Source organism: Perca fluviatilis, chromosome 8, assembly GCF_010015445.1.
Source record: "Perca fluviatilis chromosome 8, GENO_Pfluv_1.0, whole genome shotgun sequence".
Classification (NCBI taxonomy): Eukaryota; Metazoa; Chordata; class Actinopteri; order Perciformes; family Percidae; genus Perca; species Perca fluviatilis.
The window spans coordinates 28,261,431-28,286,745 of record NC_053119.1 but is presented as its reverse complement, the minus strand read 5'-3'; the positions used below and the strand labels follow the sequence as shown (position 1 = coordinate 28,286,745).

Here is a 25,315-nt window from a genome sequence, read left to right as displayed (position 1 = left end):
ATGAAAAGTAAGTAGCTGGCAATGAAACACAATAGATATGTTTTGAAAGGCCTGTTTATTATAGCCTTGACAGGCCTTCAAATCACAAGTCAGTTTTTTATATTATCTTTTGGCAGTGAAGAGTAAAATGAAATAACGGTTTCTCAGACAGTAATTTCTTATCAACAATGTCCTTATTTCCAGGACAGCAAGCTTAAATTGCCTGTCTGCCATTGTGTGCAGTGGCAGTCCGATGCCGATTGATAGATTCACGTCATCCATTGCGCCGCTGTACGTACGGTCGGGTGACGTTAAAATCCGGGGGGTGTAGGCTGCGTTTGTCTGAGTAACGAGACCATTTAAATTACCGGCATTGTAATTGTGTTATTTAATTTGAAAAAGTAGTCCGTTACATTTTTTTTTGTTACCGCCAAAAATAGTGGAATAGCACCGACTTTAACACACCTTTGCAAATACATTAGCTGAGGGAACTGAAATAAGATCACTGCTGTCAAACCTATAATGTGGGACTTTGTGCCTTCCTGCAATGGCATATAAACAGTCGCCCTTAGCAAGCTGTTTTCCATGCAAAACCTCCCACTGCAAGTAGTAACATTACCATTTGATGTGTGCAGATTAGGATTTCAACACTCGCAAGGAGAAGCGCATATTATATCCCATTGCTATGGGTGATAGGTCAGAGGAAAGCTATTTTCTGGCCTTAAATCTTTTCGAGGTAGACATTGTGCTCTTGTAAATGATGTAAAATTGGTGACTGAGTGGCAGAGTGGTTCACATTTCCTTCCCAGTGGCTCCTCTACCTCTGAAGTTTTTGAACGTCATGGCTAATCTTGTTAGAATTCATATTCAATCATTTCCTCAGAGAAAATGCATTCATTTACGCTGCTTATTTACATAGTGTATTTTCATATGTATAAGCAGACAATGAATAATGTTCAACCCATTAATGCTCTGCATAAATTGCTTTTGCCTTCTTCATTATGCTTTGGGATTTGTGGTGAAACTAAAATTATTTTCATTTTAAATCATCTACAAGCAATGTTCTTCCAGTATCACGCTGCCAAAAGCATGACATGGGGTGCAAGGATATTGAGTTAATTTATAATCATCAGTCCCCAAGGGGAACGCGCAGAATTGGGAGCAATCAGCACGAAATGTGTTTAAGTAGGTGAAATCAGAAAAAAAAAGTAGCCGGAGCTAATTTCAGCTCGGACTCTGTCTGCAGACTTTAATTAAAAATAGTTGGCAGCTAAGCAAATGCTCTGTTTCTGTGTGTGTAACAGATGTTTTGGTAGGTTGCAGATATTCATAGTAATACATGACTTTATATTTTGGTAAGCCTTAATATGATTCATTTATTTATTTATTAATGTCGTCCACATCTTGTTACCGGAGGGCTGCGAATTCTATTTTCTGCTTGAGGAACCTACTGCGTAACCCCATATGGGATCTCACAGGGAAATGTGCCATACTACTATGTTTATATTATGGGTGCTGGTGTGTGTGTGTGTCCATCTTTGTAATGATATGTTTTTGTGTACGGTATCCTCGGTGTGACTTTGAGTGAATTTGCATATTTTGTGTTCATCCACTGTTGTAGAATGTGCACATTCAGAAACATGAAGATAGATATTGTTTTGGCAAATAACATGATGTTTTTCCGATTATCAGACAATGTGTCTCAGTATTTAGCAGGCTGTGAAAGACGCTCCTTTTGCCTTGTTCCACACCATTTATGCAGCTCTGTAGACATCTGCTGTTCTTATTCCCGCAGCCATGGAGGTGAAGAGGCTATGTGCGCTGCTTTGTGTTGTTTACATAAAACATCAGTCAGTTCTTGTTTGTTCTCCACTGCTTGCTGTATCATTTTTCTCGTATGCTTGGACTGGAGCTATCACAAATATGCTTTTTAGATTGCAGAAGAGAGATATTCTTTTATGAAGAAAAAAAAAGACGCGTGCAGACATTATGTCTTACAAATGTGATTTTGTGTGGCGTGAGGCTTTATCTGTTGCTTTATCAGCAGTTGTTGATTCATATCTGGAGATTGCCCCACAAACACACAATGACATGCCAGCTGCTTCTTTAGAGGAGGGCATTAATCCGCGGCAGGACAGTTCCTGTAGAAATGAAGGGATCCAGGGCATTTTGCCACAGTCTGCTACCTTCATTCCCTCCCCACCCCCTGTCCTCTTCTCTCCTCTCCTCTGAGGATGTGACTCTTTGCTGGTCTGTTGCCACGGCTCTCTGGATGGCAGTGACAGAGCGGCTGCTCATGAATGACCACAGCCATATTGACAGTGTATGTGCCAGGGGCCAGACCCCATGTCCCCTAGATCAAACACACGTACACACACACGGACCAGTCAGGGCGCGACATATTGTGGGGAGGTGCTACCCAGCTGGTGGGATTGGAGCTGAACTCTTGCAGGCCATCTTCTGCTCTCTGCAGGTTTCCACTATACTTGAAATGTGCAAATGTCTCTTCCTGCCCACCTCTCTCTCTCTCTCTCTCTCTCTCTCTTTCTCTTCTCTCTCTTTCTTTCTTGTCATATGTGGGCTTGCAAATATTGTTTTATGATGAGATTATGTTAATGTAAAGATGGTAAATATCATAGCAGCTCAAGATCATGCCGTCAGCGATACCCCGGAACAACAGTCGTGGAGATGAGATGTCTTTGTGGTGTGCGCAAAATGGGAAAGCTCCTCGGGCATTCTGTTGCGCCTTTAATCCATCCTTGCCTTTGAATCTCCTCAGCCAGGAGCCGTAGCGCTAGTCGCACGGATAGCAGAGCGATGCTCCGTCTTTTCCTCTCTCATCTCGTATCTTGCGCTTCCTGTCGTCCAACGCCAGCTCCGTCTCAGCACAGCAGTGCAGCCTGCCCCTCCTTTGTTTGCATTTCAGCAACAGCCAACTGAAATATTGATAAACCCCATCTGACCCCCTCATCGCTGTGTCAGCCGCATCTTTAATGTTCCTTCAGTGATGCACTCTGCTCATCCGCTTATTGAGTACACTCATGTTGGACCGACTTCACATGATGCATACATGTGCGGTTTGTGGCGCCAGCTGTTTTCCACCTTCTCCTGGTTTATGAACTAGAGATGAAACCGTAACATTGACCTTACTCCCTGCAGATGCCGACCCTTTAATCCCCTTACATGGAGAGATCATACGCAGACTTGAGCTGTTGACAGATTTGCCACAGACAACATACAGTAATACCCTCCACTGCCATGCTGACAATACATGGCGAGAAAGGGCCTCTCCTACCGCCACATAAAGGATCCACAGGGACTTCTACAAGTTCATTAAACCTCTCATTCTGCACGCCTTATTGTCTCTAATGATCTGTATTCGTCACCCCTCCTCCTCCATCCTTTTTGTACATCTCATTTTACCCTGTCCAACCCCTTCAGCACCCAGAGGACACATCTTTAAGCTCTCCAGCGTGACCTATAACCTTTCCTGAAGCACAGGAGGAGATGTAAGAATGTGTTGGATTGCTTATGAGGCGCCACACGAACACAGCAAACCCACAGGGCTTTGGGGTTCCACAGCAAAGAAAATACCAGCCCACTATATATTTTTGTTCCTCCGCAGACGTAAATAGTTTTTATGTTGCGTCAGCGGCATCTGCAGTTTATAGAAACTTGAGCTCTGAGTGACATTACTTCCGTTGTGGCTGCCATTTTTTTTCCCTATGACTTGTTGATAGCCACATCCTCTTTATCCCATCTCTCTTTCACTTCTTAACGCACATCGAAGCCTGCTTCCTTTTCCTCTCCTGGCCCTTGGGGTCAGTAACCTAACCCATACGGCAACAGAAGAACTGCTAATATGTGCACGCAAACAGAAGGAGCGATGACGGTGCCAATTATAGGATTTTCTTCACATTTTTTTCACTTCTCTCATATTTTTAACCAAAGGCTATCGATTGAATAATTATGTGTGATCTCATCTGACGTCAAAGCACAGGCTCTCCTGCGCACTGAATGTGTTGTTCCTCCTGGCAGGAGGCAAAAACTGACACCTGTTTTGACTGTGTGATTCTACTTCCCTGCCTCTCTTTGGAGTGCGCTTGTATTATCTAGCAATTGTGGAACAAGTCAGTAATGAGGTTTCCTGATATGAATATGTCATGATGAAACAAATGTATATAAACTTACACACTAAATCATCAAACTGAAAGTAAATGACTGTTCCAATTGTATGCGTTGCATTAAACCAAACTCTTCATTTAACAACATTACAGTTACAGCTTTTTATTACAACTTGCTCTAAGTAATACAAGTTTCATATCATCACAATAAATGATAACATGAGAAATGAGAGAATTTTTGACACATATTACACAAGTGTTATAAATACTGTTTATTTTTGGCCTCATATCTGTGTAAGATTATTTGATTATAGCTTTATATCTGTGTGAATGTATCAGCCTTTGTATCTGAATGTTTATCTTCTTATAGTTTTAGAACAACTGTTACCATTCTATAATATATAATGTTCTATAATATAAAAATCTGTAATGTACCATCTCAAATCTAGCAGTGAAGACAGTCAGCGCGACTTTTAAACCCCCTCCAGTCAAGTTGAATTAACTCTGAGCCAGTAAATCGATAACTAAGCCCTGAATTCAGTGGCTCGCTCCACACTTTCCCAAGGAACTGGATAAGATTCTTATTGCTGACGTTCCATCTTTATCACACACTTATGTCTCTCTTAAATATTACATCAAGCTTAGAACACTGGTGGACTTAGCTATTCCATTCCTTTGATCAACATTATCAGAACACACTGCCGCTCCTGATTATCTGCGAGGCTATTCTGGGATTCATCACACTGCTACAGACATCACAGGCATGTGACCTCTCTGCAATGGACCTTTATTGAACGGGACTTTACTACACTGTGATATTATACATTGCATTTCAATGGTGAGAGACCCTTTCTTATCTAAATGCTAATGTAGTATCCTGTTAGTCGGAGTATACTTACTTTACTTGTAAAACCCTGCCTGTCTCTCTTGTCCAACCTTATCTCCCACAGCACTGATGGACGTGCCTGCAGGAATTAAGTTTAGATTGGGGCTTGGCTTCAGGGCTGTCTGCCGGGGCTTTGAGGCTTTACGTGTATTTCATTTTATATGGGTGTATGTGCGCGCATGTGGGGCCGCCCTGTGTGCACCTGTGTCTGTCTGTAGGTTTATGGATGTGTCATAACTGCTGCTTTTTTTCACTCAAAATCCTGACAAGAGCCGCAAACATGCGTCTCCGGTTCTCAGCTGTTGGGTCACTTCTCACAATGTGACTGTCAGATGTTTTTCCACATGAGAGGTGGAATAAACAAATACAAAACTGTTTACATAAGTGCATGAAATATGTCTGATGGAACAGTGTCATGCTGTGTAAATGGTCAGTCAGCGCCAACTTGATACTCCCAGATGTTTAGAGCCTTTGACTTTTTAAGAAACAGTGCTTGATCCTTTGATCCTCCAGCTTTGGTGCCATTATCTGGAGTCCTCATATGCTATCACAATTGGATCTTCAGGGCAGCGTGACGTCATAAATCCCTAATTAACACCCTTTCCAGACACTTTTTATAGATTTTTTGGCTGCAAATCACCCAAGAATGACTGAAGAATGGCGGTACTGTCTGGTCAGCCTCGTCTCAGGAGGCAATATTCAGAGCGTCATAAAAGGGCAAGATAGAACCATAAATATCATTGCAGTTTGACATCTAAATTTTAATTTGATTTGGGAAATGGGGCAGACTTCAGAAATAATAGCTTGTTAGTGCATCTCCACATAACGGCATATTCCTTGACCTGAAGTCAATACAAACCCTCGTCTTCCTGTTTGTTTAGTTTGTTCGTTGACCGATCACTGTGGAATATGGTCCACAGAGGTCATGTTGTCAGTAGCGTCCACAGCAACAGACTCGGCCAAACGCCCATAGGATCTAAGGGCCGCTGGCAGGGATATATTGTGTGGGAGAAAAATCCTTTGTAGTTCTAATCCTCTCCTCATGCCCAGGCCTTGATCATACATTCACTCCAGGATTATGTGCTGTTGCATGTCATATGCTGTGTGTCTGTGGCTCTGATATGGTTTCAGATTGACTGGTCAAAGGTATGCAGCGCTGATTCCTTGTGTAATATGAGCAAAGACACATTAGCTACTAATTATATAGTAGACGTTCTTCTTATCCTTCTTACACATTTCTTAACCCTTTCTGAATGCTCTGATGTCGTCTGCAGTACAGACGACATCAGAGCATTCAGAAAGGGTTAAGAAATGTGTGATACATTCCTCCACAGTAACATGCTTAAGCCCAATTCGCACGGGACTAGTATTACCTGGGGACCTCTAGTCATTTGTAACAATTACGGAGGTCATCTGTGACTTTAATCACGTGCGAACCTGCCACGTCAGTAATTTGTCAAGTAAGATTTCCACTCCTCCAAGTTACCTACTGTATTTCGCCAAACACAGAGGTTGTATGATAATATTTGTCCCGTGCGAATCGACATCTCTGTGATTTTTGGCATGCGTTGCCAGGGATAAATGAAAGTTTTGACAGAGCCTTGACATCATTTCAGTGGGATACAGTAAATTCGAATAAAATACAGACTTTGTTTATCCCATGTGAATGCGCCGCACGAAACACAGACGGGTGGGCGGGGGAGCTGTAATTTTCAAAACCATGTGAGGTCCTCTGGTAATACTTGTCCCATGTGAATAAGGCTTTATACTGTCATTTGTTTAAAAAAAACTAAAAATCTCTTTTCTCGTACAATTGACATTTTAATCGAGCCAATGTTTTATTTTTGGGATGCCGTCATGTGTGAGAGGACCTTGTGACTGTGGCTGTGATTGTCGTGATTCAATTCCAGTCAGTAAATCAGAGACATTCAGTGGCAGACGTGATTCTGATCATTAATTCGGCTAAAAATAGTGGGCCTAAATTTTTATTTATCCTTGAGGCATGCAAGAAGGTTATTGCATCAAACTTTTATATAACGAACTAAAAAGAAAACTTAAGTGTTTGTACTCAAAACAAACTTCTGAGGTCTCCGAGTGATTCAGCCACCAGAACGCCACAAGATTTGAACCAGATTTCATCAACAGAGAGGTAAATATCTTGGTGATTTCTGTTTCATATTAGTCGAATGTAAAAACAAATTTTGTGTAATTTACTTTAGTTCACCTCCACCTTCGAGCTTTACATATTTTCACTACCTTATCTAATGCACGTAATTATCTGAGCTGCGTTCAAGGTAACCATGGTCTTTCATCCAGTGACATTTTGGGGAAAATTTGTTTCATAGATGAGTAGGGCTGAATTAAATGATTTCACAATAGGGAATAATTTGATTAATAGTCTAATTAGTCATGTAGTCTATAAAATGCCAAACATAATGACAAAAGATTATTACAAGTAACCAGAGTCTTAAGTGTTCAAATAGCCAAAAACAAACAGTATTTATTTTAGAATGTATAAAATCTGAGAAAAGCAAGCAACAAGAAATAAAATCTACCAAAACAAACATCTGAAATAATGACCAAAAGCGTTCAAAAAACACGCACAAAAGCACACATATACACAGGGACACTGAACAGACAGTCTCATCTATTATGGTATGGTATTAAAAAAAAAAAAAAACATTCTCTCAAGCAAACTCAGCTTTCACACAAACTGCTCTGCTCTGTCATTGTTTGAAGGCGCCGCAGATAAAGTGCACCAAAAACACACCTTATCAAAAGCAGATTCCAGGTTACAATACAAAGAACTATATCATAGGAGTGTGTTCTATTAATTTATTTATTTTTTGTTTTGCCCATTCATATCCTATCCTTCTGTCTTCTTCTGTTGCACATACTAATGAGGCACTTATATCTAACCTTTACCAGCTCTGCTCTTTACATGCTTGCTACTAAGTTATTTGAAGAGTTGGGTCTATGAGATAACAGTGTTAGGAACATAGGTAGACTAACTTATCAGAGTTAAATTTGATGCATCACTTTTGGACAGATTTGTGCAGATACCAACCATTCGTGAACACCGGATTGATTCTCTTCAGGAATTCGGCCAGCCGTCTACTCTGTGAGAAAAGTCGACAGCAATCCTTCCTCCCGCTTATCATCATGTTTTGATTCAGAGTGTGCACCTAAAGGAATTTTCACAGACGGTCTGTTGTCTTGTACTTGTCAGAGAGCGAGCGAGAGACCACGGCAAGGAGGGGCGAAGCGAATCAATGTGCAACGTGTAAGATTTTACCTACAGTACAGGCCAAAAGTTTGGATACACCTTCTCATTCAATGCGTTTCCTTTATTTTCATGACTATTTACATGGTAGATTCTCACTGAAGGCATCAAAACTATGAATGAACACATGTGGAATTATGTACTTAACAAAAAAGTGTGAAATAACTGACAACATGTCTTATATTCTAGTTTCTTCAAAGTATCCACCCTTTGCTCTGATTATTGCTTTGCACACTCTTGGCATTCTCTTGATGAGCTTCAAGAGGTAGTCACCTGAAATGGTTTTCCAACAGTCTTGAAGGAGTTCCCAGAGATGCTTAGCCCTTGTTGGCCCTTTTGCCTTCACTCTGCAGTCCAGCTCACCCCAAACCATCTTGATTGGGTTCAGGTCCGGTGACTGTGGAGGCCAGGTCATCTGGCGCAGCACTCCATCACTCTCCTTCTTGGTCAAATAGTCCTTACACAGCCTGGAGGTGTGTTTGGGGTCATTGTCCTGTTGAAAAATAAATGATGGTCCAACTAAACTCAAACCGATGTCGCTGCAGGATGCTGTGGTAGCCATGCCTGTTGCAGTATGCCTTCAATTTTGAATAAATCCCCAACAGTGTCACCAGCAAAGCACCCCCACACCATCACACCTCCTCCTCCATGCTTCATGGTGGGAACCAGGCATGTAGAATCCATCCGTTCACCTTTTCTGCGTCGCACAAAGACACGCGGTTGGAACCAAAGATCTCAAATTTGGACTCATCAGACCAAAGCACAGATTTCCACTGGTCTAATGTCCATTCCTTGTGTTTCTTGGCCCAAACAAATCTCTTCTGCTTGTTGCCTCTCCTTAGCAGTGGTTTCCTAGCAGCTACTTGACCATGAAGGCCTGATTCGCGCAGTTTCCTCTTAACAGTTGTTCTAGAGATGTGTCTGCTGCTAGAACTCTGTGTGGCATTCATCTGGTCTCTAATCTGAGCTGCTGTTAACTTGCGATTTCTGAGGCTGGTGACTCGGATGAACTTATCCTCAGCAGCAGAGGTGACTCTTGGTCTTCCTTTCCTGGGGCGGTCCTCATGTGAGCCAGTTTTGTTGTAGCGCTTGATGGTTTTTGCGACTGCACTTGGGGACACATTCAAAGTTTTAGCAATTTTCCGGACTGACTGACCTTCATTTGTTAAAGTAATGATGGCAACTCGTTATTCTTTACTTAGCTGATTGGTTCTTGCCATAATATGAATTCTAACAGTTGTCCAGTAGGGCTGTCCGCTGTGTATCAACCTGACTTCTGCACAACACAACTGATGGTCCCAACCCCATTAATAAGGGAAAAAATTCCACTAATTAACCCTGACAAAGCACACCTGTGAAGTGAAAACCATTTCAGGTGACTACCTCATGAACCTCATTGAGACAACACCAAGGGTTTGCAGCGCTATCAAAAAAGCAAAGGGTGGCTACTTTGAGGAATCTAAAAGACATGTTTTCAGTTATTTCACACTTTTTTGTTAAGTACATAATTCCATATGTGTTCCTTCATAGTTTTGATGCCTTCAGTGAGAATCTACAATGTAAATAGTCATGAAAATCAAGAAAACACAATGAATGAGAAGGTGTGTCCAAACTTTTGGCCTGTACTGTATTTTAAATAGTAAAAGAAAAAAATAATATCAATTTGTGGAGGTCAATGTTGATAACGTGGCGGCCCGCCACAAATAAATCAATGTATGGGAAATAGAGAATGGAAACCCTCCCACCGGCACCTAGCCCCGACAGATGGGGACATATAGTTGAAAAGTAAAGAAAAACAAACAAAAGAAAAACAAAAATGATGGGTTAATAAAGGAAGAGAGCAAAAGGATAAATAAATAAACAAGTAAATACATTAATAAAAGAATAGATAAAATAAATTAATTAATAAACCAATAAATAGAGAAATAGGATAAACAAAAAAACTACCATCTAAGTTGGCAGATCATAAACATAAATATATATATACATGCATACAGGCATTGAACCTGTTAAATTTGAAACCGCTTATTAGGTAGCCAATGGGCCTGTTTCACTTGATGCAAAGGTTTGTTTTTGTGACACACAGACACACACGCACACGCGCGCGCCTGTGTTAACGTGCGCTTGTTGTCCCATCTGTTGACATTTCCGAATGCCTTCCTACAGTTGCTTAATAAAAGCGGGCTTTCCACACAGACAAACGTACATGTGTCATTAGTATGAGGCAAAAAATTAGATTTGAACTGTGTCGGGCTCGGACATAAATATCTTAATGCCTGTCGGGCTCGGGTCGGTTTCGGTTACTACTCTGTCGGACGCGGGCTGAGCTCAGACAGAAAAATGCGACCCTGATCCGCACTCTAATGGGAAACACTGGTAACGTATACAAATATTCATTTTATGACCAATCTTAACCTCTTCTTTAATGGAGACATTGGTTGGGATGACACCACTCATAAGTTATTGTTTGTTCACAGTGGCAGCGGGACTATGAAGTGTTTGCTTCCTATTACCCTCTGTGTAGTTGTCTGAAGAGCTCTGAGAGAGTCCCCGTTGGTTCCCTCTGAGCTCTAATCTCTGCAGCCCTGTCTGTCTTGGCACCATATGTCGAAAGAACTGCCAGATTTACTCAGCATCATAAAGAATGTTTGAATACAATCTCAACCACTCACACCCTCCGTCTCAGCCCAGACTCCCCGCTCTGGCCTGCTCTGCTGTGCTCCGCATATTTTTCATCTTCTCTGCAAGCCTCAAGTCTTTTGTGTCATCCTACAGACTCCCATTTTCTCCCAAGTTTGGCTAAAGTATCTTTCTCTCTTGCTTTACCTCCTCAACCCAATGCAGAGGCGCAGAGCCCCGTTGCTCCGGGTCGATGGATCTGTGCGTGGAGGGAATGGGCTCAGATGTGTCCTTCAGGCTACTTGAGGAATCAGTAACATGCACACTAAGAGCCCCACTGAGCTCTGATAAATGTGTGTAACTCTCAGAGAGGGCAGGACTGGCCATAGATTGTATTGAATTTGGAGTTAAGGGCCTGAAATTCACTGGATGCAAAAGCGCCTGGATTCTGACAGTCTTTGCAGCATTACATTTTTATTCAAAAGGGCTGATGGGAAACCTTGTCACTTGTAACTTGTGAACAGCTATTTCCATTATGTGACGTCTACCTTTAGCAACCTTATGACTGATTTGCCTCAACGATTTGGAGTTGCTGCCTTTTTGCAGATATTACATCTGTGTCTGGAACTGCAAACGTGTGGTTAAAGACACTTGAGGCTTTGTGAAGGCTAAAGCAAATGATCTGTTAAAATGCTGGTGTCAGATCAAAGTCTCCCAACTTCAATGTGTGAGATTCTGTAATCTTTCAGTTAATAAAAGCTTTTCAGTGCCACATAGAAACCTCAAAAGAAGGCATGCACGATTAAAATAGGAACATCTTTTGTTAGTGATTTTCTCCTGACAGCAGGAATAATGTATTAACTGTGAGCTGTCTTTATATTACATTTTTTGCATGTCTTCTTCATATCCACAACATGGCAGTGTCGGTTACACTTAGTTTATGTCTCTTTATAACAAAAATATGATAGAACTTGTACTTGAAGTGACGATTCTTTCAGTAACAATTGGTTCACTTAAAGCAATAGTTTTTGACATTTGGGGAAATTCGCTTGTTGGCTTTCTTGTGGAGAGTATAGTTGAAAGGATTGATAGCACTTTCATGTCTGTATGGTAAATATAAGGGTACAGTGAGCAGCTGGTTAGCTTAGCTTGGCATAAAGAGTGGAAACGTAGGCCAACAGCTAGCCTTGCTCTTCCCAGAGGTTAACAAATTCCACCTACAGGCTCCGCTAAAGCTTGTTGTATCTCATTTGTTAAATCCAAAATTTGTGGTTTTGCAGGAGTTATGTGCTGAAATATTTTGTGTCTGTGACCTGGTACTGGTAGGTAGATTTATTTTTACCATGGGACAGAGCCTGGCTAGCCGTTTTACCCTGTTTCCAGTCTTGATGCCAAGCTAAGCTAACCGGCTGCTCTCTGTTATTTTTATATTTAGCGTACAGACATGAGAATGGTATCAACAATTCATTTTTAACCGATACTGCGGGACCCAGGTGTAAATATTATTTAATATGCAATGGTTTTGATATTTTGTCATTTTTAAACCTTCATACTTTTTGATGTGCCGTTAAATTGCAACCTTAACCAATTGCTGAAACCTGACCTTCTATAATTTCTCTTTTTTACTCTACAATAGTGAAACAAGAGAGGATTGGATTAGCTTGTCTTCGTCGATTGGGTATTACTGGGTTTACCTTTAAGACCATTCAGTTGAAACTCTCTCTCCATCTGTCTGGAGGCTGAGCCATTAGCGGCACTCAGCTGACAGGAGACCATTACCAAGGCAGAACAATGCCCAATCGAGTGGTAGACCGGATTTAGCTTGACAGTCCTGGAGAAAAAGTTTACTCTGGGAGACAATAAGGGAATTTAAATTGTTATTCCAATTTATCCTGTCACCTGAATTTAAAATTAAGCTCAGACGAACCTCTTTTATTTAAATTTGACAGTTGCAACCCGCACAGTCGCTACCTTAAGGATCCTTTACCAGTTAGCCTTTGTTCTCTGATGGTATGCACATGTAGATGTTTGGGGAGATGGGTCAATTTAAGGTCAAAGCTCTGTAATATCTCGTCAGCTTAGCGTGTGAATCAGCAGGGCTGTTCAGTGTTTGACCCTGGCTTTGCCTCGGAGAGCGTTCAGCATCTTAAAGCCACTATCCCCTTTCCGTGGTTTAGATGGTGCCATAATTCCAAAGCCTGGACGTTGCCAGTTAATTGGGTCCCCCTTACATGGATGTGGGCAGTGCAGTGATGAATCACGCAGAGCAACGGCGAGACCAAACTGCAGCTCAGTACTGTCGCCACCACCCAGAACAGATGCAGTAATCACTCCGGTGATAGTCGCCTTAGTTTCAGGCTGGTTTTCAAAAATATATGATGGATCACCCGCTGTGGTTTATTTCTGGCAACATTCATCACAAAAAAAAATTACGGACTACAAATTAAAACAATGTGAGAAGCTATACTGGCATGTGTGAAATCGCAGGTGCTGATGTGTCATCTCACAGTGAAAGCTCTTTGCATGCAAAAGAGCCTGCCAGCAATTATTTCCATCTCACACACACACACACACACACACACACACACAACAGACACAGACACACCTAACACTGCTTCTCCAAACACAACCTCTACTCATTTACAATTACCTGACATTTAATTTTTATATTCTTAAACTCATCTGTGGCCTCTCAATTCCCCTTACAGCAAAGATGAAATTGCTGAACATGTATAGTCAAAGTGGTGATGGGCTTATTAAAGACACGGGGAGCGGAGAGGAGGAGCTCGGGTCTGGCTGCAGCTGCTGCATTGGCTGTCTGCTCAGCAGCGGGGAGGGGCTGAGAGGGAGAGAGAGAGAGAGAGAGAGAGAGAGAGAGAGAGAGAGAGAGAGAGTGTTGGGGAAGGAGGGCAGTGCTCTTGTTGAGAGATAGGGAATGCCCGTAAATTGCGTCTGCCGATAATAGCGCATCAGCCAGAGCCCTGCGATTGGGAGAGCAGAGCGCTGGCAGTGCGGAGGACTGAGCCGCTGAGCACAGAATGGTACACTAGAGAAGACAGGCACACTTAGAAAGAGACAGACAGAGAGAGAGAGAGAGGTAGAGTGAAGGAAGAGAGAGCGCATCAGAGCATGCTGAGGAGAGGTGGACAGGGAAGGATCAGAGCAGTGGAGAGTGGACGGGAGAAAAGTTACCAGGTCAGCAAGAGAACGTGGAATTGGAGCAGCTGAGGCTCACCCGGGGGTCTCTCTCCCACTGGAACAGCCTGGCAGCAGTAAGCAGCACAGAAGGAGAGTGATATTAAGAGTGGACAGAGGTACTGTAACTTCTTCCCCAGGAAAGAAAGTGCAAAGGCGATGGTAATGCTCCTCATAGGACTCTCCTGCACAGCAACTTCAGGACTATCACAGCAAGACAGCAGCAGCAAGCAAAATACACTTAAGCCTGCAGAGGCGCCTGATACGTGCAGTTCCACTCACTTCTGTGCTGAAGACTTTCTTACCCAACTGTGTGCTTTGAGGTGGATGTAGTTGTGTTTCTGTGAGGCTTTTATCTTTTTTTATTTTTTTTTATTTTTTGCTTCGGTGTGCAAAGCAGTGGAGACTCGTGTTGTTCTGTCCTGTCATCCCTGAGACTATGGTAGACTGTGCGTCAGGGAGCCCTTCATCAGCAGCTGCAGCCCTAGAGCATGGAGAAGTCCAGCAGTGAGGAGTCAGCTATTCACCGTAGCCCTTCCGTAGATAGCCGTGACTCAGATTTTGCCCAAGCGTCCACGTCTGGCCGCCCGTTTGGTGGCCGCGGCTTCACTGCCGGCGCATTCTACGGCTCCACGGGGCCGCGCAAAAACGCACAGCAGGGGCAGGCTGCAGCGGCAGCTGACGCCAGCGCAGGAGACAAGACCACCAACAAGTACAGCTCACCCAAAGGCAGCAAATACGTGGTCTTTTACCTGGATCTATCATTTGTCTTCCTTTTAGAATTCAAGAAGTGCAACATGGCAAGAGGCTGCCTCTGCTGCTTGAAGTATATGATGTTCATCTTCAATCTCATCTTCTGGGTAAGTGGCTCAATATTTTATTTTTTATGGTTTTTCATCACACTTGTTCACTGTGTTTTAGTTGATGAGAATTATACAAATGTCTGATGACTGATCATTATCCGTATCTGGGTTCGCAAATTTTGAAGGCTTAGTGTGTCACAAGTTTCTTAAAATGTTAATCAGGAAACATTGTGGCAAAGTGATGGTTGCCATTGCAATCATGTGTTTCGAATTATTACATCAGGCTGTTTATGCCTGTTTCTCCCCGTGCATGTTGCTATTCCTGGATATCATGACAGAGTAAGTGGCATTGCACCAGGTCTTCTTTTGAATGTGACTGGTGGGAAGGTTGGATTGTTGTGGGTTTATTGCGGTCGCTCATTCAGATGGTTATGTGATTTACAGTGAACATGGGCGTTGACCACTCTATGTAACATAAATGCCGGACTGGACAACGGGACCATACCAAACTCATTCTAAGTCCAGCGAGTTTATTTCGGAACTTGAAAAATCTGCCTTTAGTTTTTGTGCGCTAAACACATGGAAGTATTTGCAACACTTAAAATCGACACTCTCCATAGCCCTGGACAATTCAAGACAATGATCTCAAGCCACTTTGAATCAGTGTGCAGTTGTTTTAACTGAGCATTGTGCTCTTGCAAATGAGGGAAATCAATGATTTTCAAGGCTCAAATAAAGGTTTAAATGAATGAGTGAATGAATGCATGAATGAATGAATGAATTCTCTTTTTTAATTACATGTCTTCTATAATCAATAATGGAGAAAATTTTAAGTTGTTTTCAAAATTGCCGCACCAGGACATTTGCCTTAATTTGTCTAATTTACAAATTGTTGTAATAATCAATATTTGTAGTAGGCCAATTAATCAATAATAATAATAAGAAAAAAATCAATGTGATGGTGCTGTATGTGCCAAATGAACTCACAAATAGATTAACCGAGAGAAACCTGGCCAGCGTGTGGCAGACTCTGCTGTGTGCCCATGCATGGGCATTTGTTGTAAAAGTGGGCATCCCTTGAATGCTTACAGAATGGATTAGAGGGCTTATAGGTTATGGGGCCAGGTCTGTTGTGTGGATGCAGTGAAGCTTAAAAACACCCCAACACTGGGGACTCTACCAACCATCATGTCACTGGGTTGTGAGCCCTGCTAACTGGGGCATGTTGGTGGAAGCAGAGTGAGCATTAGCTTGAGCCCAGCTGTGATCAGGCCAGCATTGGAAACACACACACGTACACATGCACTACACAAGCCAAGATCCATCCCATTGTCTGCTCCATATACCAAAACGGACAGCAGTGCTCGTGGCCAGGCTCTGTGGCCTGAAGCTGTGGACGTCTCTGCTGCTTCCTGACAGTGTCTCCATATCATTCCCATATCATTAGCCAGTCCGCACAAGCACTGGCGAGAGCGGTTGGCAAAGACTTACAAATGGCTCAGGGGCTCTTCAGAGCGACTTGCCTTGATGTTTGTTTAAGGGAATGATTAGCTGATGTTGGATTCATTAATGCAGACATTGAGTTACCTTGATGTGAGCACCTCTTTTGAACTCATTCACTATGTATACAGTGCAAGTAAGTGCTCAGGTCTTGACGTACCTACTTTTTTAGATAGGGAGGAAACTTTTAAGCATTTTCTAAATCGATTGCATCGACGGCAACAAAAATGATCGATCTGCAGCTAATAATCACGCATGTTTTCTGTTACTGAAAGCTTCTTTTTTATATAGCACTACCTCAGTAAATAAGGTAGATATTCTTGATCCTTTAAATTCAGAATGGTGATTAAATCATCAATCGATGATTACGACTGCTCATCATTACGACAGCTTATCGAGCTACGAGTGAAACATGAGAGCCCAAGGCCATATTAGAATCGACATTAACTGACCATCAGTTATGTACGTCATGTCTGGCCTGCTTGGCTCGTTCAATAGCTCAGAAGCTACCTCAGTACGCTGTTATAGGTTAACCTTTGGCAGAGTTCATGAGGTCAATAAGTATCCGCTATCTTCTTGAAGGGCAGTCACAGGGGATTTGTGTGAAGGAGTTTTCCTCCTAGGTTCTTTCCAGGCTCAATTTGTACTTAACCCTTTTCAGTGGCAAAACCTTCTACTAATAACCGGCACACCACTAATAGGGGAAGGGGGAAAAGAGGCTTTGGATTTCAAGGCTGGTGGCCTCCGATTCATGTGCAGCCTAGCTTCCATGGAAAAGCATTACAACTATCCTGAAAGTGTGCAAAACACCCTGTTGTGTGTGTGTGTGTGTGTGTGTGTGTGTGTGTGTGTGTGTGTGTGTGTGTGTGTGTGTGTGTGTGTGTGTGTGTGTGTGTGTGTGTGAGCGCATAGGGACCGTAAGTGGCTATAGACTTTCCCCAGCGCAGTGCATCCCCTGCTGTGAAATAATTGAATTTTTACTCTGGTTATGTTCACTTAATGAACACCCACCATGCATTTTCCCTTCTATTCCCGCAGATTGATACTCTTGTTCTCCTCCCACCAGTAGATCATTTTAATGGCAGTTTAATCTGTGCCCCCAAGAGTGGGGTGATGAGGGGGTTAGGATGCATTAAGTGGATGGTGGGTCTGTCCCATCAGCGACAGCGGCAGCGCGAGGCTCATTGACGGCTGGCTGACTGGCTTTCTGGATTCTGGGGCAGCAGTGCACCAAGAAGAAGGTTAGCAGAGCTGGGAATAAAGGGTTCGCTCGTCAGTGAGGGGTCGGGACGGGGTGCCTGAGCACTCTGTGACATAGGGAGGGAGGGTGAGAGGCATGTTGTATCTTGACACCCCTGGGACTGAAGTGCTCTACCTCTGACACTCCAGGAATCACAAGGTTACTGCAGCTGGTAGGGAGGTTTGCCTTTGACGCTCTTACATCTCATCTCAGGACTGAAGGGGGAATGATGCGCTGCAGTAACCCGACACCAGGTACACTAGGGGTCCCTTCTTCCTGACTGTGCGCGCGTGCACGAGCACACTTGCTGCACACGCACACACGCACACACAGCCATTCTTGGAAGTACGCTTTCTTTACAGCGGTAACTTGAAGCACAAGGTAAACAGCGGCAGGCACTCCAGGCATCTCCATACATGTGCTCATCCTCAGGCCCCTCAGCAGTTGTTCATGACCATCTGGCTCCTCTTTCTTATAAGGGATTAGAAGGGTCTGAGCTGAGGGGGTTTCGGGCAGATTAGAGCAGTATTGGGTGGTGCGTTAGGATTGAGAGCACAACTCCTTTGGACAGCTCTATGCTAAAGCCAACGATCATTAAAGCAAATTGCTTTTGTGCTGTGACAATGTGTTGTTAAGTCGGGGGGGGTGGGGGGGGGCGTCTTTGTCCTCTCACACACATACAGTGACTGTTTGACCAGCGCTGGTTGGTGTTGAGTCCTATTGGTTTCAGCCTTGTGAGCATATCAGTGTTGGTGTTCTTGCTGGGAGCAAGGATTACTCTGCACTGTGTCCTCTGTGCTCGCTTCCATTCAAGATTCAATTTACTGTCCACTGCTGCACTTATTTATCTTGTCCAGTGATACTGAACACCTTTTGAAAACCAAAAAAGGCCTGAAAAGACTACACCCGGACTTATTCTGCCAAAACACAAGCTCATTCCCTTCGTTAGAGATACTGTAGGTTGTACGGTAGCTAAATGGGCCCATCCCAGCTTTGCCATTATCGTGCCATATCAAAAGCTGAAGCCTCATTTGATATTCATAATTGAAAGAAAAGCGTTAGCTCAGCAGTCTTGTCCTACAAGTATATGAGGGGTGGTAGTATCAAAGGCACTCCTTTGTCAGGGCAGAGAAAACCAAATGTGTTTAGCATTCATGAATTCCGGTGCTTACTTGGGGGATTGCTGCGGGATTTCGAAACCATTTGGTTCGAGGCAACAGATTAGTTTCCCTATCGATTTAATCACTGTATTTGACGTTTGAGGTTTCAAATGTACCCGTGCTCTGATGCTACAAAGAGTAGAGCTATCAACAGACTCAAGGTGTTTTGTAAGAAGTGTGTGTCAAACGTCAGCGTCTGGTTGAGTGGAATTCCATAAAGTATTTGACACAAGCTGTCCCTTTCCCCTCCCTGGGATTTTTGATCCAAGGTACTGAAGCAATTTGCCCGTTTCACATTCTCCATATCGGCACATGTAAAGTTCAGTCATCTTTTATGGCGCGCATTCTAACAAACCTTTCTTTTTTTCTTCTTCTTCTCCTTTTCCCTTTTCAAAAGAGGCCCAGCTGAACTTCATCAGTCACTGCCAGGTGAAACAAGGATTGGGGCACAGGGAAATAGATGAGGGTTGAGTGCGCTCTGCAGGATGATGAAACAAGCTGTATATGCTGTGCTGTCACATGCATTTAATTCCGTCAATCCACCATGAAAGGCGGGCTGTTGAATTGGATTTCAGTTTGAAATGGCAGAATGAAGCATCAACCTCAGCCAGTCTGTCCGCCTAAATTTTACGCCTCCAACTGTGATGGGATAGGATAGTCGGTGGATTTAATCAGTGGTCAATAGAAGCAGTCACAGATTATCCTCAGAATAATCCATATCAAGCGTTTGTACTACTGTATATAATGTGCTCCCATTTCATGACTACATAGTTGCCACACTGTCTAGCCTGTGAGCAGGTCTTTTCATTTTTCTGCAACATTTACACAGAGAACATCACTGTATGTATGTATATGCATTTTAATCATTTGAATTCTTATAATTAGCATCCCCCATAGATCGCTGGGCCTTGATTCAGACTGGCTTACCTGCTTGGTAAATATCTCCACATGCCTGCCTTTGTCCGGCAGATCGTCTGGGGAGATCACTCTAATTTACACGTCTCTCTGGCTGCTTCGATTTCCCAGCCCGTGTTGTGCGGTGCCACTGAGCTCATTAGCTCATGTTGCAGATCAAATGGGATACGCATCTGCAATGTTTCACTCTAAGGGGTTGAGGTAATAGAGCATGGGAACTGGAGGTTCGCATAGGTAGGCAACGACTTGATAACTACAAAAGTCATATAAATCCCTTAAAGTTTGATGTTTGCTACGAAGTTAGCATTAAGCAACAGGGCTGCAGGTGCAGTTTTTAGCCCAGTTGCTACTGTGTCAGCTATGTGGCAATGACTTGTAGTGACAGGTGAACAACCTGAGAACAGATGAAATAACAGTTACTGCTGCATGCAGCTCCAGGACTTACAGTACATAGAAAACCTCAGTTTTTGGTACATGCCGTTCATTCTTTGTTCCCTCCGTTTTACACATTATACACCATCGTCCCTCTCGTTAGATTCAGAAGTGCAGATGGAGCATAGGGACACCTGTATCTACTGTCTATCTGTCATCTGAAAGTCTCCTTATTGGCAGATGTCAAATTCACAGTGGCCAACTGTCAAGGTGTTAGTTTGTAAAATATCTCATCACAACACATCTTTCTTTTGCTCCAGCATGTGCAACAGAGATCTTGCTTTTCTAAATATAGACCAGAAGAGTTCAGATTACAAAGAATGGGAGAAAAAGGGGGAAAATAGAGTGTCATTAGTTCTGGATACATAAGCAGGATCTTTTGTAATGACTATGGACTACGTGCCAATAGAGAAGGCAGCATCAGTTGTTGTGTGGTCGATGTTGATATTGCTGAATAGAAAAGCAGAAAATATCCTCACACTGTAGGTCATGCATTAGGGTTATTGATCAAAAAAGGTCTCATCCATTCTTTTGGGTATTCTTTGTATATATTTGCAAACAGCCCAAGCAAGGCATCCACTCAGAGGCTATTGGGAAAAATGTCCACAAACACAAGCTTTTCTGTGCAGCCTCACAGCTGAGGGCAATTTCACATTTTTTACAATGGAATTCAATTTGGTGCAAATTGATTGTTATCATCAAGTAAACTGTGTGCTAAATCCATGTTAGAAAATGAGTGTGACAGTTGTATCTTTTCATCTGCCTTCGGGCGTTTCACCCATCATGTAGTGACACTTTGTAGCGCCTGTGGACCTAGGTAGGTATTTAGTATATAGCTGCAAGCCCATTTTTGCAGTCTGTCTGTGACAAATATCTCTGAATGTGCATTACCTTAATATTGCTTTGTTAGTCATTTTCAGTGATACATAACAATTCCCACTTTATTTCAGTTCGTGGTCCGCAACACGTTTTTATTCAATAACGGTGCAGCGAAACATGAGCTTTCACATGTCCTAGATGGAAAAACGTTTTAAGACTGGCTTGTGTCCTTGTGCTGCAGGAGTGACTACAAACTGCTATCTCTTTCTCACCTTCTCTTTTCAGCCCAGGAAGACCAATCAATGCTAATCTGCACCTAGGTAGTGAATTAATGTAGAATGTTGGAACAGCTTGCTAGTTCAACTACTCAGCATTTTCTGTGACACCTTGAGGCAAATTACAGTAAAATCAATGTTTCCCAGTCAGTACCCACCTCCGGCTTTGCTGAGGAGGCTTAGAGAATATCATCATAGTCTTCTGAGAGCAAAATACATTTCTTTTAGATTACCCTGCTCTTGTTTAATTATATTATACATATATATATATATATATGTGGTGTATGTATGAACTAACTGCAGATCCACGAGCTGTGCAAACATTGTGTTTTGAATAGTGGTGTTAGCAATGCACAAGTTTTGAATGTCGCGTGGAAAGGCCGTTTATCTAGGAATACTAGATGTCTTCTAAAGCTTCTAAAGTTAAGTCCATCAGAAGAGTGACCTGGGTGCAGCTCCCTAAGTTCTCCGGGGGTTTATCAGCTGTAGGCTGAGGATGCATCAATGACTTGGAGACCTATTTCCCCAGGACCACTACGTCAATTGATTTGTTTCTTTTCCCACCATAAACCCACTCAAACAACCCTCATAGCATCCTCAAGGGCTTGATTCCTACTTATCCATCTCCTTCCCCTTTCGAAACAACCTTTAAAGACTCCAGACACTCTGGGCAACCGTACCACGATACATTGAAAATATATGAGCAGCAGATTGACTTAGAATCTGTGTATTTTTTACAAGTGTCATCTTGAATTTGGGTCAGGGACTCAGGCATTCACTGCTTGAATGGTAATGAGCCCAGGACACATCTCCAGCAGGGCTCCAACACGCAATGAGGCACACTCTCATCTACGTTGTTAGCCATGACAAATGAGACTTTTTTTTTTATGCCTTTAACATTAGAGCATATATTGATTTATTTAGCTGAACCGCCGCAGATTACTGCTGCGTTGTAACTCAGCCATAACATGCAACATATTGTTGCTTTCTAGCTGGAAACACATCGGTACATACGCTGACTAGATGATCGTTTGTGAATGCCTGACGTGTTTTTATCGCTATTTTTTTTTAATGAGGCAATTTCATGTACTACATGCAATACGCTGTACATTTCAGACCATCAGCCAATGTATTAGACTGTTTGTTGTGATTCGAAATGGAGGCCTATAGCTTGTTGTTTTCAGAGCGAAACCCAGATCTTCATCAGAGCTGGTTGTTGCAGTGCTCTCGTTACATCCGATCCAATTTGAGGTTGTAGTTATTTGATGTGCATGAGGTGTGCTCACAACCCGGCTCTGATATTCTCAATGAAGAGGAAAATGCAGTAACTAGTCAAGATCCTTCACTGCTCCAGTAGCAAGATAACTGACAGACTGTGTAAGCCTAATAGCGATTATTGTCGTTCCTCCTGCATGCCGATTCATCCTGTTCCTTATCACAGCCGAGTTTTAAACCGTCCCCTTGACTTTGCCCCGACTCTTATCACACGGCTGAAGCCAATGGTTCTGCTTGTTTATTTAACAACCAATTTGCAATTACCCGTCATATTGCCGGACATGACAGAGCATTTGCTTTGTGCGTCTGTTCTGTTTAAGAAGATATCCGGGTTTTATGTGTCCTGAAAATTGAAAATCTGAAGCAGTCTGGTCGCCCGCAGCATACATAGTCCTATATAAAAAGGAAGCATGAGAAAACCAGCCTCGTTCCATTACTTTAGTATTCTATCTGGGGCACAGAAGGATGTCTCAGATCTTATTTTTTTTTGAGAGGACTTGACAGTTTTATTGCATGGGAAAAATGCAAGAGGTATACGGTGAAATTGTCAGTAATTGCAGATATTCACCTGGAATGATGAATGATCAGGTTAAGGGTGTTCACGTCCGCGTTTTAAATTCCCTCTGTCACAAAATGTGAGTCTTTTAAATAATACTGCAAACTAATAAATGCATGCATTTGTCCACATTCATTAACCTTTGCCGCCAGTTAATAAAACGATGTACGTCACACAAATGAATGTATTAGCCGCTGTTATATTTGCTGTAATTTCAGTTTTAATTTACTTCGCAATACAAACAATATACAGTATATATATATAATATAAATATATAATTTATATAGAAAATGTAATACAAATGTTCTTTAACATTGCTCTGACTAAGATTGTAAAGATTTTTCTATAAACTGTATATGTACACCATTTTGTCCATTTGGTATTGTAGGGATTTCTTAATTAAAGATCAAACACAGTGAGAAATTGGTGTGGAGACCCCCTCACTGGCCATGTGTCGTTTGCAGTCCCTGTCAGTAGTCATTATTTCTGCACAGATGTCTCCATTTCTCTTATTAAGCCACCCAGGCTTCAGTAATGGGTGACTTGGGATGGCGGTGGAATACAAAAGAGTGAGAGCATGGTGTGGGCAGAACGAGGTAAGGGATAGCAGTCTAATTTGAGAGGTCGATTATGGGGCCATCGCCACCCTCAGTGAATGATCTCATTCATCCACAGTGAGCCCCAGTAATTATTAACTTAGACCTTTTGCCTGTGTATACACTCATCAGTGCAGTGCAGTGCTGTGAGACAAATCCCCATCACTGTGATCATTTCAGCAAAAGTAACAGCGGCTTGTTTGGGGTCAGCCCATTAATGCCCTCTTCCATTTCATACACTTTTCAACTATTTCCATGCTGTCATCATTTGAGATCTCCATCATGACAGCGTTTTTTTCTGATTTGCCCGCACTGGTTGCATGATCTTTTCTTTAGCTTAAGTGTTTACAAGTGAACTTAGACAGATGGGTTTGGCCAGATTTTTCGCCTCAGCCCCCTTCTGAGAGGACAGACTGGGCAGACCCAAAATGCTGTTCTTTCCCTGGGTGGGAAGAAGCGAAGCATGAAGGGAGGGAGGGAGGGAGGGAGGGAGCTCTTCCCAAGAGCAAGAGAGGTGAACACATTGATATTTGATGACAGCTCCCCGAGAGGTTAGTCAGCGTCACATTTAGATCCTTCTCTCTCTCTCTCTCTCTCTCTCTCTCTCTCTCTCTCTCTCTCTCTCTCTCTCTCCCTGGCATCCAAATGTGTTTGTTTTTCCTGGGGACACACTTGAATACCATTTGCTCTATTTTAGGAAATAAAATATAGAAATCCAGTTTAAATGGTGGAAACGGAGATTGAAATGCATTAGCAGAACAAACTCGGGAATAGTGTGGATTTTTGACCGTGTTTTCTTGACTTTGTTTTTCAGTTAGGTGACATGTTTGCGATGAATTGCACAATTAGCACATCATTTTCTGCACACCACTAATGATGTGTTTTCATCAGGTAAATGCTCGTACTTGATTAAAGAGCAACTCCACGGTAAATCTTTTATGAGCACCGTTGAACTCACCACTGTGGATCAGTTGCTCCTCTGACCATAAGCAACATCACAGTTTGGGTGTGATCAGAGAGTGGACAGAGAATGCTGCTACTGCTAAATGTCGGCACTAACAGGATTTTCAGCCTGCGTGTAGAACCAGAATCGGTTCTGGAGTAAATGGCATATACCAGTGGTCATATTATATGGCTGCAGTAATATGTATTATTCAGTTTTTTTTAAAAACATTAGATAAGTAGATGGAAATTGAACGCAGGTGTACCCAGAGAGAGGCAGTCAGACTGTAGAATTAAACTCACTAAATAACCAAGTTGCTTTTTTGCTTTCGACAGCCCTGGACTCCCCAGCCTGATTACCTGTGCTAAGAACATACAGTAAATTTTCTGAATTATCCATCTGCATGGGCTTTCAGAACCTTTAATGCCGTGCTGGGCTTTATGAGACTAATTAGCCACTCACAATAGAATGAACAGGCCTCATTCATTCATTTATTCATTCGTGTATTCAATATGTATCAAGCTCTGCCTGTGTACCCATGTATACACAGAAAATACATGTACAGCCAGGGTGGGCCTTTTAAATATATTCTGCAGTATACAGTCTACATATGTACATGCTGCAGTATTATAATTTATGGCCGCTATAACGTATCGAAACTGCATTTTATGTGAGCATCAGAGTCACACAACAGTTATTTCAGAACTGGGGAAAG

The 25,315-nt window shown here is 42.5% G+C and overlaps 1 protein-coding gene across 4 annotated transcripts in view; it reads left to right on the top strand.

Annotated features, from left to right (window-relative positions):
* tspan9a (tetraspanin 9a) overlaps positions 1-25,315 on the top strand; it is a 187,968-nt gene that overhangs the window by 95,970 nt on the left and 66,683 nt on the right. For 3 of the 4 annotated variants that reach the window (XM_039808623.1, XM_039808622.1, XM_039808621.1), the window contains one exon: positions 14,867-14,946. In XM_039808623.1, coding sequence (XP_039664557.1) covers positions 14,884-14,946 — 63 coding nt within the window. In that variant the 5' untranslated portion in view covers positions 14,867-14,883. Of the gene's footprint in view, positions 1-13,792; positions 14,947-25,315 lie in introns of those variants that run through there. The other variant, XM_039808620.1, reaches the window with a different exon arrangement.